General features: G+C 38.6%; 2 protein-coding genes across 2 annotated transcripts; both read right to left on the minus strand.

Annotated features, from left to right (window-relative positions):
* Positions 1–937: 937 nt before the first annotated feature.
* Positions 938–7,081, minus strand: LOC144445263 (large neutral amino acids transporter small subunit 1-like). The gene is made up of 9 exons (XM_078134806.1): positions 6,646–7,081; positions 5,811–5,936; positions 4,531–4,624; positions 3,951–4,119; positions 3,289–3,392; positions 2,332–2,428; positions 1,940–2,089; positions 1,591–1,768; positions 938–1,005 (listed from the first exon to the last, which is right to left on the minus strand). The coding sequence occupies exons 1-9, from the start codon at positions 7,079–7,081 to the stop codon at positions 938–940; spliced, it is 1,422 nt and encodes a 473-aa protein (XP_077990932.1).
* Positions 7,082–9,177: 2,096 nt separating this feature from the next.
* Positions 9,178–15,332, minus strand: LOC144445264 (Y+L amino acid transporter 2-like). The gene is made up of 9 exons (XM_078134807.1): positions 14,807–15,332; positions 13,724–13,849; positions 13,263–13,356; positions 12,919–13,087; positions 12,627–12,730; positions 11,473–11,569; positions 10,787–10,936; positions 9,942–10,119; positions 9,178–9,251 (listed from the first exon to the last, which is right to left on the minus strand). Exons 1-9 carry the CDS (start codon positions 15,330–15,332, stop codon positions 9,178–9,180), a joined length of 1,518 nt encoding a protein of 505 aa, XP_077990933.1.
* Positions 15,333–15,923: the final 591 nt, after the last annotated feature.

The raw sequence follows: 15,923 nt of genomic DNA on the forward strand, positions 1-15,923 counted from the left end.
TCCCGAAATCTCGAGCTCCGACACGACGTTCGCATTCTGTGGATATGGACGCCAAATTGATAGAGATAGAGACATCAAAGTCTATCCCTTCAACATAGGCAACGCATAGAATATCACATAGTTATAAAATATTCAGTGTACGAGATACCCCCATGAAACAAATAACACAGAGACAATATATAGCGAATATTTTACTAGATATTGTCGATTTATTAGCGTGTATAAAAAATATTGCACGACATATAACTGTGAAATTTTTTGATAAATTCAAAGTATATTTTGACAGTTTTAACGCGTACTCTACTAATGTGTTATTTCAGTTACACAAATGCTTTTAGCAACTCTTTGTACGAAAAGTCGCATGCACTTCCGATCAACTAAAACGTGTTTGTGAGCTGATAGATTCACGAAGTAACGTTAATATCGCAAATAGTCCGTCGCTCGTCAAATGCAAATCAAAACGACGGTTTACACAATCATGATTAGTCATAGGAACTAAATTTAGGTACGTCTTTTGTAACGTTCTCTGTTCCGTACTCCCGAAGTCAAATTATCTGTTATATTGCCACAATAAAATAGTTTAAATCCATGCCCATGATAATCGGTGTAAGAACACTACGCATCTACACCATTCTCGCAAACCAGAGCTATTATTTCTACCACTACATTTCGAAATGTCACAGTGGAGGCTCGTTAAGAACGTTGCCGTACAACAGGTCGTGGTTTGCGACGATGATCTACACACTTCCTTTCAATTCGGAATGTAGCCTCCAATCAGTATCTCATATCATAAGGCTTCCGTTCGCCATACATGGAAATGGTCCTCAGTTCACTCGACTACAAAAGCGAGGCAAGTCACTATATTGCCCGAACGTCAGATTTCCTAACCTGGTGGAAGATTCCAAATGCGTGCTTGTCAGAAGTTCAAGTACAGAGTTCAGTTGAAAGTGTCTACTTCCTGTTTCACAACTAGCATGAGTTTCTGTAAATTCTTTGTCCCTTCCCCTGTAATAAGTAGAAACGAATATATTCATAAAAGTATACGCTTGGAAGTCTCAATTTTAAAGCAATATTGACATAATAACTCAGTCTATGTGATGTTCTCTTTTTAATTCTCTACACACTATTTCTTTCCTTCCTTATTTCTCTCTCTCTCTCCCTCTCTCTCTCTCTCTCTCTCTCTCTCTCTCTCTCTCTCTCTCTATCTGTCTGTCTGTCTGTCTGTCTGTCTGTCTGTCTGTCTGTCTGTCTGTCTGTCTGTCTGTCTGTCTGTCTGTCTGTCTGTCTGTCTCTGTCCGTCCGTCCGTCCGTCTGTCTGTCTGTCTCACTTTCTTTCTTTCTTTCTTTCTTTCTTTCTTTCTTTCTTTCTTTCTTTCTTTCTTTCTTTCTTTCTTTCTTTCTTTCTTTCTTTCTTTCTTTCTTTCTTTCGTTCCCTCAAATCTTTCTTCTTTTTTCGTTCAAAATCACCTTTGTTCGTTTGTCTGTATGCCTGCACAAAAACAAACACAAACACACACACACACACACACACACACACACACACAGTACGACTTAAGTGTAGTTCGAAAATGTTGAAAATTGTAGACATACTCAGTAAATGTTTAAGTCTTCTTGGTTTGTTTCTCCACACGACTCCATAGATATAGACAGGGATTCCCGTCAAGATAATGGCAAGACCTATCACTGCTTCTTTTGGCGATGCAAAAATTGATATGAATACCAGAAAATAACAAAACAATGAGAAAAATATCGGGATCACCAACGGCACCTACAAAGGAATTAAGGAGTCGAAGTCATAATTTGGACATATCACGTGTTTGATATATAGTGCCTACTACATTTTCTATAGTGGTCGGGGGTTAAATTCCATCTTTGTGAAATCCCATATGTGTCATTCTAGCATAAAAAGTGAATTGTTGTATTCTACAACAGCACTTACCTTAAATGGTCTGGGCAATTTTGGTCGTCTGTATCTTAACCAGATCAAACCAGTTATTGTGATTGCCACAAACAGCCAATAGGCGAATCCCGTATAATTTATCAAACTGTCTACGTCATCATATGTCGAATACACGATGGATAATAACATCTGAAGCAATAAAAATTCACATAGCCATTTACCACCGATAACCTAACCTATACAAGTTTTAATAAGCTCTCTCTCTCTCTCTCTCTCTCTCTCTCTCTCTCTCTCTCTCTCTCTCTCTCTCTCTCTCTCTCTCTCTCTCTCTCTCTCTCTCTCTCTCTCTCTCTCTCTCTCTCTCTCAGAGCATTCCTGCCATTCGTTGATTGAATGTCCGTATTCTTACACATTATGTACAATTGTCTTACCATAGCTAGCAAGGATGGCATTGGGGTAAGGAAGCGTATATGCACCATTCCGAGAAGGTTAGGAAACAATCCATCCCTGGCACCAACAAACACACGCCTTGGATTAATAGAAACAATTAGTGTTAGGGTTAAAGTTCATGTTGACAAAATTACTGCTCCAGGATTATTTTTTCTAAGATATACATAGACATTCAGCAACTGTTTACAGTAAATTCAACTTTATGGGAAGTTGAAAGAACAAGTTAATCACTAATTGTTATATAACGAATTTAATTAAAATACGTTGCTCATAATATTCCCCCCCAATTTATTAACATCCAAAAATAATACTTGTAACCGAACTAATTTTCTACAAAACTTACTGTAACACAGAATCTCCAGAAGCTGAGTTTATAACGTTTTACTCTAATGAAAATAGTTGTATACATTCTCGATTTAATATTCTAGTTTAATGTTAATGTCAATGCATACCTTCTATATGACATTACAATTGTTTTCTGGCATGGTTAGAACAGATGATTCCATATTAGGGATTTTCCCGACATTTTGTTATACGTATAATAAATTACGTCATCGGATACTTTATAGTAGGTTTGGGTTCCGTCAGTGATAGGTTAATTTGCTTCAGTAATAGAATACGGCGAGTATGTAGCTTTTTAATATGCAGCAAACATGACGTAAAAATCGTATAAACTCAGGTTGTTCCCCTTTAATGGTCTACTTAATTTTATTTGCTTTTCTTCACACGTAGTCTGTAAGGTACGCCGTGACGGGGCGCCCTCACACATCTGCCAACTTGAGGTAGCCGGTGAGGGCGCCGGTGAGGGCGCAATGGCACGACGTATCTTACCGTCTACTTCATAAGTACAGTTTCGAAATTCGTATGTGAACTATTTTATAACCACTTTACTGAAATTTCACATATTGATTGCAAATAGTTCGCATAGACAACTCTACCTAGAATTAGCCAAGACTGCTCCATTGATAGCACCATAGGTCGATAAAACAACAGCTAACGGCATCAACCAAGCCCAGTTTCCTAACACTTTATTTCCAAATGTCTGTAAGAGTAGCGAAACAACGATCGTAAAAAATAACTCAACAGTGAAAAGTTAGAGAAACATTTGAAAGGTAGAGGAACTAAGACAAAAAAGGAAATGTTTGGCAAAGTAATTAAATTACTTGTTAGTGTAATAACTACATTGTATTATTGGAGTTTAAACTGAGCCCTGAACGAGGCTGTAATTTGAAGTCCCTAGGCTGTCACATGGTAATATTATTATTACGCCATTTACTGCAATTAATTCAAACCATCCGCGGTGCTTATGTACGCTAGGATGGAGTAGACTGAAAGAACAGCATGTTGAGGGCGCTCTTCTTATCCGTTTCCACAACGGAAGGGAGGATAGATACTCCCGTCTGAGAAGTATGCCGGTTGAATGCCGAGAAGTAGAAATCAGAAAAACACCTGAAAATATTCAAAGAGATTGAAACTAAATCTAAAAACATCCTAGATCTATTGAACATGTACACCATATCAAGCTGCCATCAAACCTTAATAACGAACTTTAATTTGCGAGGGATTTTTCATAACACAGCTTATAATAATTGTCACTCACCACAGCAACAGCTGGTGACGCAAGCAATTCTTGTGGTGACATGACGGTAAAATATGCGACGTTTGTCATGACGTATACAACCGTCACCAACATCATCGATACTGTGAGAGCTATTGGAAAATCTCGCGTTGGATTTTTCAGTTCTTCAGTGATTGCATTTAAGTTTGTCCTGAATCAATAAAATATCATTTATTAAGTATTAAAAAAGAACAGTATATCATTTTCAAGTATGTATAATTTTATTTTGATATATCAACCCCCAAAAAGGATAGGGCATGACAACAACATCCGAAATAAGTTTGTTTTTTGTGACTTGTACATATGTGTACTTATGTTTGCGGTATTCTCGCAAACCACAGCTGTTATTTCTTCCGCGACACTGCGAGATCACGGTGCGCCTTGGTCGGTGCCGTAAATAGGGGTGTCGTGTTTACGACGATGGTGTTTGAAAACAGTAACCGTTTCAGTACTCGAGTTTACGAGTTTATCAAATCATCACTTGGTTACAACTAACAAATATACATACCAGATGAAAAAAGAAGAAGATAAATTCAATGAAATATTTTATAAAATATCTTACCAACCAGTATAGGCAAACAAACCGCTATAGAAAGCAAGAGATAACCGGAAAAGATCCGTCCCTTCTCCATCAAAATTAAAGTACTGAGTGTTTCCTGTTGAAAAAAATAGCGGATAGATATCAATTTTGTTAAGTGTGAAGCGGCAATGAATATAACAATGATAGATTTTGTCATTTTGCATTCTAAGGTATTCAATCCTGGATATGCAAGAATACTATAGTTTACAAGTTATAGAGTTGCTTGCGAACATTATAAACTTTATCTCTGTATTGGACCCATAATAAACTATTATTTTCTCTAAGATCTAAAACAAAATTGTGTGGTTCCGATTACATTTAATTTTAGAATATGTGGGGTAGGTAGATAAAAAATGTGCGTGTGTCTAGTTCAGGTAGTTATATGTTGGTTGTTTCCATAAGGTCTCTGTGTTGTTGGTTTCTTCTCACCAGATGTACAGCCATTACAGATTGGAAGAACAGTTTTATATTTCCCTTTTAAGTTGATTTCAGTTTCCGCATCCACTATTTCTTGCGAGACTTCACGATTTTACCGATTTTATTTTTTTTCTCGAATATGTAAAAAAAAAAAGTTTAGGGTCGGCATGAAAAACTATGTGTGGTCGGGTAACCGGAACCAAACAACTGTTTATTAGGCCTAAGGCCTAACAAAAAAGTGTGTGCCTCCGATTACGTTCAATTTTAGAATAGGTAGGGTAGGTAGATTATTTTTTTGGGGTCATGTGTGAGTGTCTGGAGTTCAGGTAGTTATGATTTCGGTTGTTTTCCATATGGTCCCTGTGTTATTGGTGTTTACTCACCAGATGTACAGGCATTGGAAGAACAGTTTTATATTGTCTTTTTAAATTGATGTCAGTTTCCGTATCTACTATCAGACCCCGGACGAATCTCACTCATAACAACGTTAACCCTACACATATTGTCGCAAACCAGAGCACCATCTTCGTCGTAAACCACAGCCTCTTTTACGGCACCGTCCTAGACACGCCGCCAATAGGTATTATATTTCGCAGTGTCGCTGAAGAAATAACAGCTCTGGTTTGCGAGAATGGTGCACCATTGGCGAGTACGTTTCGGACGGTGCCGTAAAAAGGCCCGTCTTTTACGACATATCCGAATCTTCATAAAATAATTTACAAGGAAGCAAATTCTATTCCAGGTCCTGTAGACATCCAGAGGCACCCATTGTGTAAAATTCCAATGAAAATGAATATTACAATGTCAACATATCTACGATTCTATTTGTTGTTTTAGAGACTTACCCTGTCCGAGTAATACAATGCCAGAAAATATAATGATTGTTAGCCCTAACAGTTTGGCGACCGTGCAGACGTTATTCACCCAGGTTGAACCGTTGACTGTTATCATATTACAGGCGTATACCATTACTAGGAAGAAGATAAACAAATATTAGTTGGAAGAGGGGGGGGGGTGGTAGAAAATGAGGAGGGGGAGGGGATGGAGGGGGCATGGTAGAGTAGGAGAGTGGAGAGGAAGGAGGAGAATCCCCCCATTCAGTCTGATTGACAAGGAGGGGTACGTGGATGGGGAGTAGGGGTAGAGGTGGTGGATAGGAGTATGGATGGGAGGAAGGATTAGGGTGAGGAGGAGTTGTGGAGGAGGCCTAGAGGGGAGGCGGAATACTAAGGAGAAAGCAGTAGTGTCTTCTATCGCTATTAGCCAGCCATTTCAGTGTGTATAGCGGTGACGTGGTCTTGCTTAGAAGTAGATATAAAGTGCAGCATGTATTGATTGTTATTGATTTCTGCGTGGTTGTATCAAACAGAACCGCTGAAAGGTATTTTATTATGTATGTATGTATTGTATTGTATTGTATGTATGTATGTATGTATGTATGTATGTATGTATGTATGTATGTATGTATGTATGTATGTGTGTGTGTGTGTGTGTGTGTATGTGCGTGCGTGCGTGCGTGCGCGTGCGTGCGTGTGCGTGTGTGAGTGTGTGTGTCTCTCTCTGTGTGTGTATGCATTTTTATGCTGTAAATATTGTCTAACTTTTGCACATAACTATTGTCAAGCCTAAAACTAGCTACAGAAGAAATATGCAAATTAGTTATTCAGTCTAATCACTTACTGATACAAGCCTGAGATATCAACACAACAGCCCATCTTGGAGGATCACAGTCACCGTAAAAGGGTACGACGGCATAGATTGCAAACGTCTGTGCAATGATAACAATGTTACCTGGTAAAACAATACTAAAATTCACCCATAGATACATAAATGCTAGTTCTTTGCCGAAAGCTTCGTTAAGGTAAGTATAATCTCCACCAGATTTTGAAAACGATGAACCAAGTTCTGCATAACATAGGGAACCAAGAAACGCCACAACACCACAGACAGTCCATACGATTAAAGACATACCGACAGATCCACTGTTTTCTAGAACACCTTTGGGTGATATAAAGATACCAGAACCAATAATCGTTCCCATGACGACACAAATACCAGCAAACAGACCGATTTCCTTCTTCATGGCCACAACGTCGGCTTCCTGAGATTTGTTCATCGTTGTCTCTGTCGTCACACAAGTATTCGTTAATGTTGTATAATTGCCGTTTCCTCCGACATCATCATCATCGTCATCATGATTTCCACGGCGTTTCGCATCGCCATTTCCCACTTGAAGACTTGAGGATTTTTGTACCATCTTGAAAACAGTCAGACTGAATGATCATGAAATTCTAGTGTACAAAATACTAGTAAACTTTCTTTATAGATATCAATCTTGTATGGTTTCTCTCTGCAACGTCCTGTCGATCATCATGCTTGTATAAGTTAGTTTGAATGATTGACTGGTACCACTGGCTATATATCGGTCTCTGAAATCACTCACGCGGCCACAATCAACCCCTACCATATCACACCGTACCAGGTCTCGGTAAGACTTGATGAGTCATGTTTACTGTACGCAAATTGAAAATTAGGAGACAGGGGTATAGTATCTAAACTATATTAGATCAAGTGTTATCATCTTACAGTGATAGATAGATAGATCGAGTGATGCAATATCTCATGTACCGATCCAATCATTCAATATTAAAGAAAGGCACAACCCCCAAAACATACAAAAACACGTGACACAACCTGAGGTGGTGGTCACTGGTTGCAATATTTTGAAAAGTAAAATCTCATATATTTCAAAACAGAATATTGGACAATTGTAGTAAAATATGCAAGTAAAGAAATTTTGTATGTTAATTTTGTAACTCTCAGACTGATTTAAATATTAATTACGGAGGTCAAAGGTCACATTGTATATTGGACAGAAGATGGCCATGGACTGGATTAGTGTTGTGGCTTGCACGAGCTCGAGGTCATTGACTTTTAACATGTACTGGCCATGGTCTCTTGGGTACGTATCTTGGAATATGCCATGTCCATGAATTTTACCTGCGGTTGAGGTGTCTAGTTGTCGATAGCACGTTGGCTGAACTTGTGGCCTGCACTGTTCATACATTCTACACCGAGGTTCGTCGACTTTACCACACGGTGTGGAAACAGTGGAACTATTACGTACCCTCTAGCAAAAGTGTCACAGACGCATGTAACCAAAAGACCAAACGACCCACAAACGTATTAATATGAAATAAACGAAAGTTTAATATATCATATTTCTCCTTCTTTCAATATGCATAATACACTCTTTTACCAAAATATCTCCATACACCATTAGTCCCCGGAATACGAAGACTGGATGGGCTGTATGAGATGATATAGCCTACCTCAGTGTAGACTCGAAGGACTAACGCTACCCATTCGCTATCCTGCGACATTTTCATTTTGAATTCAATCGCGAGCCTACATGTAGACTCGAAGGACGCTACTACATTATTTACTATCCTAACTACCTATTCAGATTTTGAATATTAATTTTACTGAGAAATGGACAGGGAAATTCAACATGAAAATGTCAGTTGGGATAGCATATGGCGTAGTTACTAACCCTAGTCCTTCCAATCTACAGGTAGGCAAGTGATGACATAGCTATTACGATAGCTCGGAGTAATTCCACGCATATATGTAGGCTTCACGTTACGGTTCTTCAGCCAAGTTTTAAGCATTTATAGTGAAAGCACATACTAGTATACCTTGACATGTTACGTTGGAAAAAAGTGATAACCCACTAAGGGCACCCCGCCCCCAAACAATGACAACAACAACAATAACAATAACAACAACAACAGCCACCAAATAAACAAACAAACAAACAAACAAACAACCAAACAAACAAATAAACATTTCAAACAAAAAAAATTGACCACTGATATTACGCCAAGCCATACAGGTTAAAAGTAGTGTTCTTTTTTTCCGGCTGTAGTTTTTGTCTGTTGCAGACTATTTTTTAAACTAATACTTGTATGTTTTGACGACTTCATGTTCTCAGTATCTCTGTAGCATATATGCTTGCCGTTGATTTGGGCAATCGTCAACTCGTGTACATGTGTTGTGAGTAGGAGTAGGAGTAGAAGTCCAAATCAACGACAGGCAGAGAATCTAGGATAGTATATCTGAATATAATACACATTTCTGGAAAGTGGTTACACAGTTATTGTATTAATAAGTTTTGCATATGTGTACTAATTATAAGTGAACAAGACTGTCTCAATATTCGCCGAACGTATCAACCTCTTGCTTAACAACCATTAACAGTTTCTGGAAACTCTCCGTTCCTCCTCCTGTAATACAAAGAATACAAAAAAAACAAAACAATATTATGATTTCTCTAGCTGCACGTTTATCAAAACTTCTCTACCACTCTCCTCGGCTTCTATCTATGTTTCTCTCCCCTCCCCTCCCCTTCCCCTCCTCTGTTTCAATACCTATACCAGCTATATCTCTCTGTCTCTGTGTCTCTGCTTGTGTCTGTGTCTGCTATCTTCAGTTGATCAGTTCATCTGTATCTCTGTTTGCCAAATTAATGTCTCTATCTATAACCTACGTCATAGTTGTCTGCGTCTATCTGTCTAGTGTACGTCAATCTGTATTGGTATCGTTCTTCGCCGCAGGTCCTCCCCCTGCTGTCGGTCTCTCTCTCTCTCTCTCTCTCTCTCTCTCTCTCTCTCTCTCTCTCTCTCTCTCTCTCTCTCTCTCTCTCTCTCTCTCTCTCTCTCTCTCTCTCTCTCTCTATCTCCCTCTCCCTCCATCCCCTCTCTCTCTCTCTCTCTCTCTCTCTCTCTCCCTCCCTCCCTCCTCCTCCCTCCCTCCCTCCTCTCTCTCTCTCTCTCTCTCTCTCTCTCTCTCTCTCTCTCTCTCTCTCTCTCTCTCTCTCTCTCCTCTCTCTCTCTCTCTCTCTCTCTCTCTCTCTCTCTCTCTCTCTCTCTCTCTCTCTCTCTCTCTCTCTCTCTCTCTAATTTAATAGTACTTACGTAACAAGTTTTTTAAACCCCGTGGTTTGTTTCTCCACAGTATTGCGTAGATATAGACAGGGATTCCCGTCAAGATAATGGCAAGACCTATCACTGCTTCTATTGGCGATGCAAAGATTGATACAAATACCAGAAAATAACAAAACAATGAGAAAAATATCGGGATCACCAACGGCACCTACAAAGCATGAGGGAACAATTATTACAATAATTTATGCATAATAATTTCTCAAATAAGGAAACCAAATTTTGATGTGTACTACATGGAATTTATGGACTGTTCTATCGAGATATCGTCTTGGTAAACTCAATTTACATTACCACTTGAAACCTTTTCCCTTCTCCTTAGATATATCAGTGTAGTGTAGTGTAGTGTAGTGTAGTGTAGTGTAGTGTACTGTGGTGTAGTGCGATGTAGTGTAGTATAATGTACTATAGTGTAGTGTAGTGTAGTGTAGTATAGTATAGTGTAGTATAGTATAGTGTACTGTAGTGTAGTGCAGTGCAGTGTAGTGTAGTGTAGTGTAGTGTAGTGTAGTGTAGTGTAGTGTAGTGTAGTGTTGTGTTGTATTGTGTTGTGTTGCAAGGCAGCTGCACTGCACAATATCGTATCATATCATATCATATCATATCATATCATATCATATCATATCATATATACTGTACTTTATTACATCGTATCGCATCATATTGTACCATTTTATTTTATCGTGTAACATTTAATAAAAAACATTTGTGTACAGTAAACTATTTGCCAAGATATTAGTAAGTGAATAGTGTGAGTTTTAAAATGTAACCAAATACATACAATGAATATAGAAGTGACATAAATTAGCATTATTTACCTTAAATGGTCTGGGCAGTTTTGGTCGTCTGTATCTTAACCAGATCAAACCAGTTATTGTGATAGCCACAAATAGCCAATAGGCGAATCCCGTATAATTTATCAAACTGTCTACGTCATCATATACCGAATACACTATGGATAACAACATCTGAAATGATAAATAAAATTTAATGAACATGAATATGATCGTATGCCTTTTAAATAAAATTCACAGTTTATTCAAGAACTCAGTGTTCCAAGACTTGACTAACATTTGCTTCAAACTGGACAACAATTTCAATTTACAGTAGCGGACGTTTGATATAATTTTACGGTGTCGACCGGTCCAAAGTTAACTGATATAAGTCTGTCTGTCTGTCTGTCTGTCTGTCTGTCTGTCTGTCTGTCTGTCTGTCTGTCTGTCTGTCTGTCTTCCTCTCTCTTCAACTCTCCCCTCTCTCTCATCCGTATCTCTCTCTCTCTCTCTCTCATTCTCTCTCTCTCTCTCTCTCTGTCTCTCTCTCTCTGTCTCTCTCTCTGTCTCTGTCTCTGTCTCTGTCTTTGTCTCTCTCTCTCTCTCTCTCTCTCTCTCTCTCTCTCTCTCTCTCTCTCTCTCTCTCTCTCTCTCTCTCTCTCATCCATCCATATATATATATATATATATATATATACAAATTGCATGCATTTTGACAACACATAGTTTACCATTGCAAATAATGCTGGCATTGGAGTAAGAAAACGAATGTGCACCATGCCAAGAAAATCTGGAAACAGTCCATCTCTTGCTCCAACAAATACCAGCCTATATGAGAGGATGGAAAAGAATATGAATTCTAATATAAATTAATTTCACTTTCCTCTTTTTACTAGGATTTACCATCATAATACATTTATTTCATAGTGGTTATGTGTGATTTATTAGAACATATTACCGGTACAGAATGATTCAACGGCGACATCAAATCACGTTATAGGTAAATGCTTTGGACTCTTAATCTGTAAGATACACGCTAGTCTATCTGCTAGACCTCGGATGTTCTTCCGATAATAGAGAGATTAAGATGTCTTACGTGAACGGAAGACATCACGACACACGACCGAACATCGATATCGCTCAGGCTATCGAGGATGGAACATCCAAAGGTCTAGCAAATGTCATCAGGATATAAATAACTGCCAATCAGAGAACCGTATTAGCGACAAGCACAAACAGAGGACAATAGCTAATTTTTCATGCATATTCATCTTAAGGAGGGGCCTGTAAAAATAACCACCAATGCGTTAACTAAAATGTGTGAATGACAACGTCTACACACTCATCAAACACAATTACCATAAACCGATAAGACATAGTAATGACGTAAATGTGTTTTTCAATACCTGCATGCAGAGATTAAATATATTAAAGTACAGTATAATATATATGCATACATGGCCCAGCCCACCGCTTAACGTAATCTCAATGGAATGTCCGGTCTGAAAATGACATTTGCTAGACTGTTCGGGCAAGCACTCATTGCGAACTTCGTTCGCTTATAGAATCGAAAGAAAGCACGAACGTCTAGCAGCAAGACTAGATACACGCTAGCTATCAGCCATCATTCATTAAGAAGCCTGATAGGGGTGAACAACAAGTCGTATCTTACAGTCTAATAGACTCTGTGGTCATCAACAACAACAAAATCACAGAGTACTACTATAAGTATAATAGCAGCACTGTTCTAGAAAAGTGCGCCCACTCATGGGAAATAGTCGCAAGACAGGAGTGTGACATTTAAAGTGTTTCTACTTCGTCACAGATCTAGACGATCACTGGATTCACGAGCACCTTGGCGGCGCGTGCTACAACTCCTACCTACCTTGAATTTGCTAGGACGGTTCCATTATTGGCACCATATGTTGAGAGAACAACAGCTAGGGGCATCAACCAAGCCCAATTCCCCAATACTTTATTTCCAAATGTCTGAGTGGAGAAGTAACAAAAAAAACGGGGTAAGAACTTCAACTGAGATCGCCATTACTAAAGCGGAGTAATGATATTCAAAAAAGAAACCTGTTTTAAATAAAATAAAAAACCACGATGAAATATTTAGTACAAGTATTGTAATGTGAGAAATGTCATTAGCATAAACGGACCGGTTAGTCACTTACCACGGCAACAGCAGGTGACGCAAGCAATTCTTGTGGTGACAGGGCAGTAAAATATGCGACGTTTGTCATGACGTATATAACTGTTATTAACGTCATCGATACTGTGGCCGCTATCGGAAAATCTCGTACTGGATTTTTCAACTCTTCAGTGATTGAATTTAGGTTTGCCCTGTATTTAGAGGAAAGTAATAACACACAATTAAAGAAGACTAGTACAGAACTATCTATCTACAAGCATGTCTAAAGCATAACGTTGCACAGGGCTAGGGTATATGGACCTTCCAAACATAATGATTTCATAGAATTTAAACTATTTTAAATATAATTTCAATAAATATACTTGCCAACCACTGTAGGAAAACAAACCACTGTAGAAAGCAAGAGATAACTTCAGCAGATCGGTTCCTTCTCCTTCAAAATTAAAGTATTCGGTGTTTCCTGTAACAAATAAGACGAAGAGGGCGCTGTTTGAAAGCCAATGGACCAACTGCTTCTTTATTACCTCCATTCAATGCAATGAAGGCAAGACAATAACAAGTTTTGTCTTTTTGTCCATACGGGAGGCGCTTAGTTTTAATATGGTTGATTGGTTGCGTTTGTTTGTTTGTTTGTTTGTTTGTTTGTTTGTCTGTCTGTCTGTCTGTCTGTTTATTTGTTTGTTTGTTTGTTTGTGTGGTGTATGTGTGTATTTGTTTGTTTGTTTGAATTAAAATGTCTGTTAGAGCGTATGTCAAGCATTATTTCACAAGTTGTTTTAAGTTTTTAGAAGGAACAAATTCGCACGCCTCTACTTGTGATGCCTTACCTTGGAACAGTAGTACAATACCAGCCATAATAATAATTACCAATCCCAACACTTTGGCTACTGTACAAACGTTGTTTACCCAGGCACTTCCACGCACCGTTAACATGTTACATATATACACTAATACTGTAAGGAGAAGATATGGTACAAAGTAAGACGAATAGGATCACACGGACCAGAAATGGAGATGATGATGATGATGATGATGATGATGATGATGATGATGGTGATGGTGATGGTGATGGTGATGGTGATGGTGATGGTGATGATGATGATGATGATGATGATGATGATGATGGTGATGGTGATGGTGATGATGATGATGATAGTGATGCTGGTGATGATGATGATGATGATGATGATGATGATTGATGATGATGATACTGATGATGAAGATGATGATGGTGGTGGTGGTGATGATGATGATGATAGTGATGGTGATGGTAGTGATGGTGGGGAGGAGAGTGGTGGTTAGGCAACGGTCGAGTATACTTTGTTAGATTTATGGTTCCACAAATTTCTCAAAATGATGTGACGTAATTGAATAAGGAACATGCAATGTAATGTTTTGTCAAGTTTCGACACTCCAAAGATAAAAAACCAGTACTTTTCTAGTAATGTCACTGTATACATAATGTAGTCTGTAGTGGTACAATCATAGACCTAGACTTTTTTTCCCTACGTTTTATCTAAACTTTAAGTCGTTGCCGCACTCCGATCCGGCGCAATACGACTATAATCGCATACTCTGTGATATCGAGGGTTCGGGCCTTCGGCCTTCGATCTTCTCGGGCGACTGTCGACAGTCTATCATAGACCCTCCACGAAAGTAGGCACAGGTACCCGAATCAATCTGTATGATTTAAAAAAAATACATATTTTAAAAAAAATCACAGATTGATTCGAGTACCTGTGAAAGTAGGGGCTAGCCTATGGTATAATTAAGTTATTCACAAACATATTTCAAAGTGTGAAATGTTATATAATAATTCCAATTATGACATTCCTGCGTGGATATCTTCAAATGATTATTTGTAGAGCCCTATAAGAAACTACAACGTATTGTACTTGGATTCCACTTACTGATACAAGCCTGAGATATCAACACAACAGCCCATCTTGGAGGATCACAGTCACCGTAAAAGGGTACGACGGCATAGATTGCAAACGTCTGTGCAATGATAACAATGTTACCCGGTAAAACAATACTAAAATTCACCCATAGATACATAAATGCCAGTTCTTTGCCGAAAGCTTCGTTAAGGTAAGTATAATCTCCACCAGATTTTGAAAACGATGAACCGAGTTCTGCATAACATAGGGCACCAAGAAACGCCACTACACCACAGACAGTCCATACGATTAAAGACATACCGACAGATCCACTGTTTTCTAGAACACCTTTGGGTGATATAAAGATACCAGAGCCGATAATACTACCCATGACGACACAAATAGCGGCAAACAGACTGATTTCTTTCTTCATGGCCACGGCATCCTCGGATTTAGCCATCGCCATCGTACCATTTGGCTCTGGTGTTACAATATCATTGCCCTTATCTTCACTCTGGTCGAAACTTCGACGCTGATGGACATCTACAGATTCCATGGTTATACCTCTAGAATTCCTCACAATGTAGAGATATTACAGGATGGAGAAGGAAATTCAGTTTAAGACTTCAAGGAGTATCTTTTTACGGTGCTTCTAGGTGCTTCAAGACCTTACACTGTGTTACCTAATAGTAGTAGTGAGACATGGCATTACAAACTATGTATGTTTACAGAGACATGGCTAGAATCATAAGATCAACAATATTATAAAGATAACACAGCTCAGGTCATAACAATGACATATGTTGAATTGCTAAACAATGACATCCCACAGTAACTTGTGGGCTGTGATCATTCTAGGCCTATACACTACAGCATCTGTACATTCGAGTATGTGTGCCGACTGATATTTAGATGTGTAACAATTAATATTCTAAAATTTGATAGTCTAGTTCCTTTCCTGTATCGTTACGATTTACACCATGCATCACTCATTGGTTTAGTTGGAGAAAACGTCGGCATACAGACTAAAATTATGATTACCAGACTGTTCGATAATATAGTCGTAACCTACAAGTGTCCGTGGTTTTGAATAAAATGGGTACTGCCCCTTACAACAAGAATGGCAAGATATGTTTTATTAGCAGTA

The sequence above is a fragment of the Glandiceps talaboti genome, chromosome 14 (assembly GCF_964340395.1).
Source record: "Glandiceps talaboti chromosome 14, keGlaTala1.1, whole genome shotgun sequence".
In the NCBI taxonomy this organism is placed as follows: domain Eukaryota; kingdom Metazoa; phylum Hemichordata; class Enteropneusta; family Spengelidae; genus Glandiceps; species Glandiceps talaboti.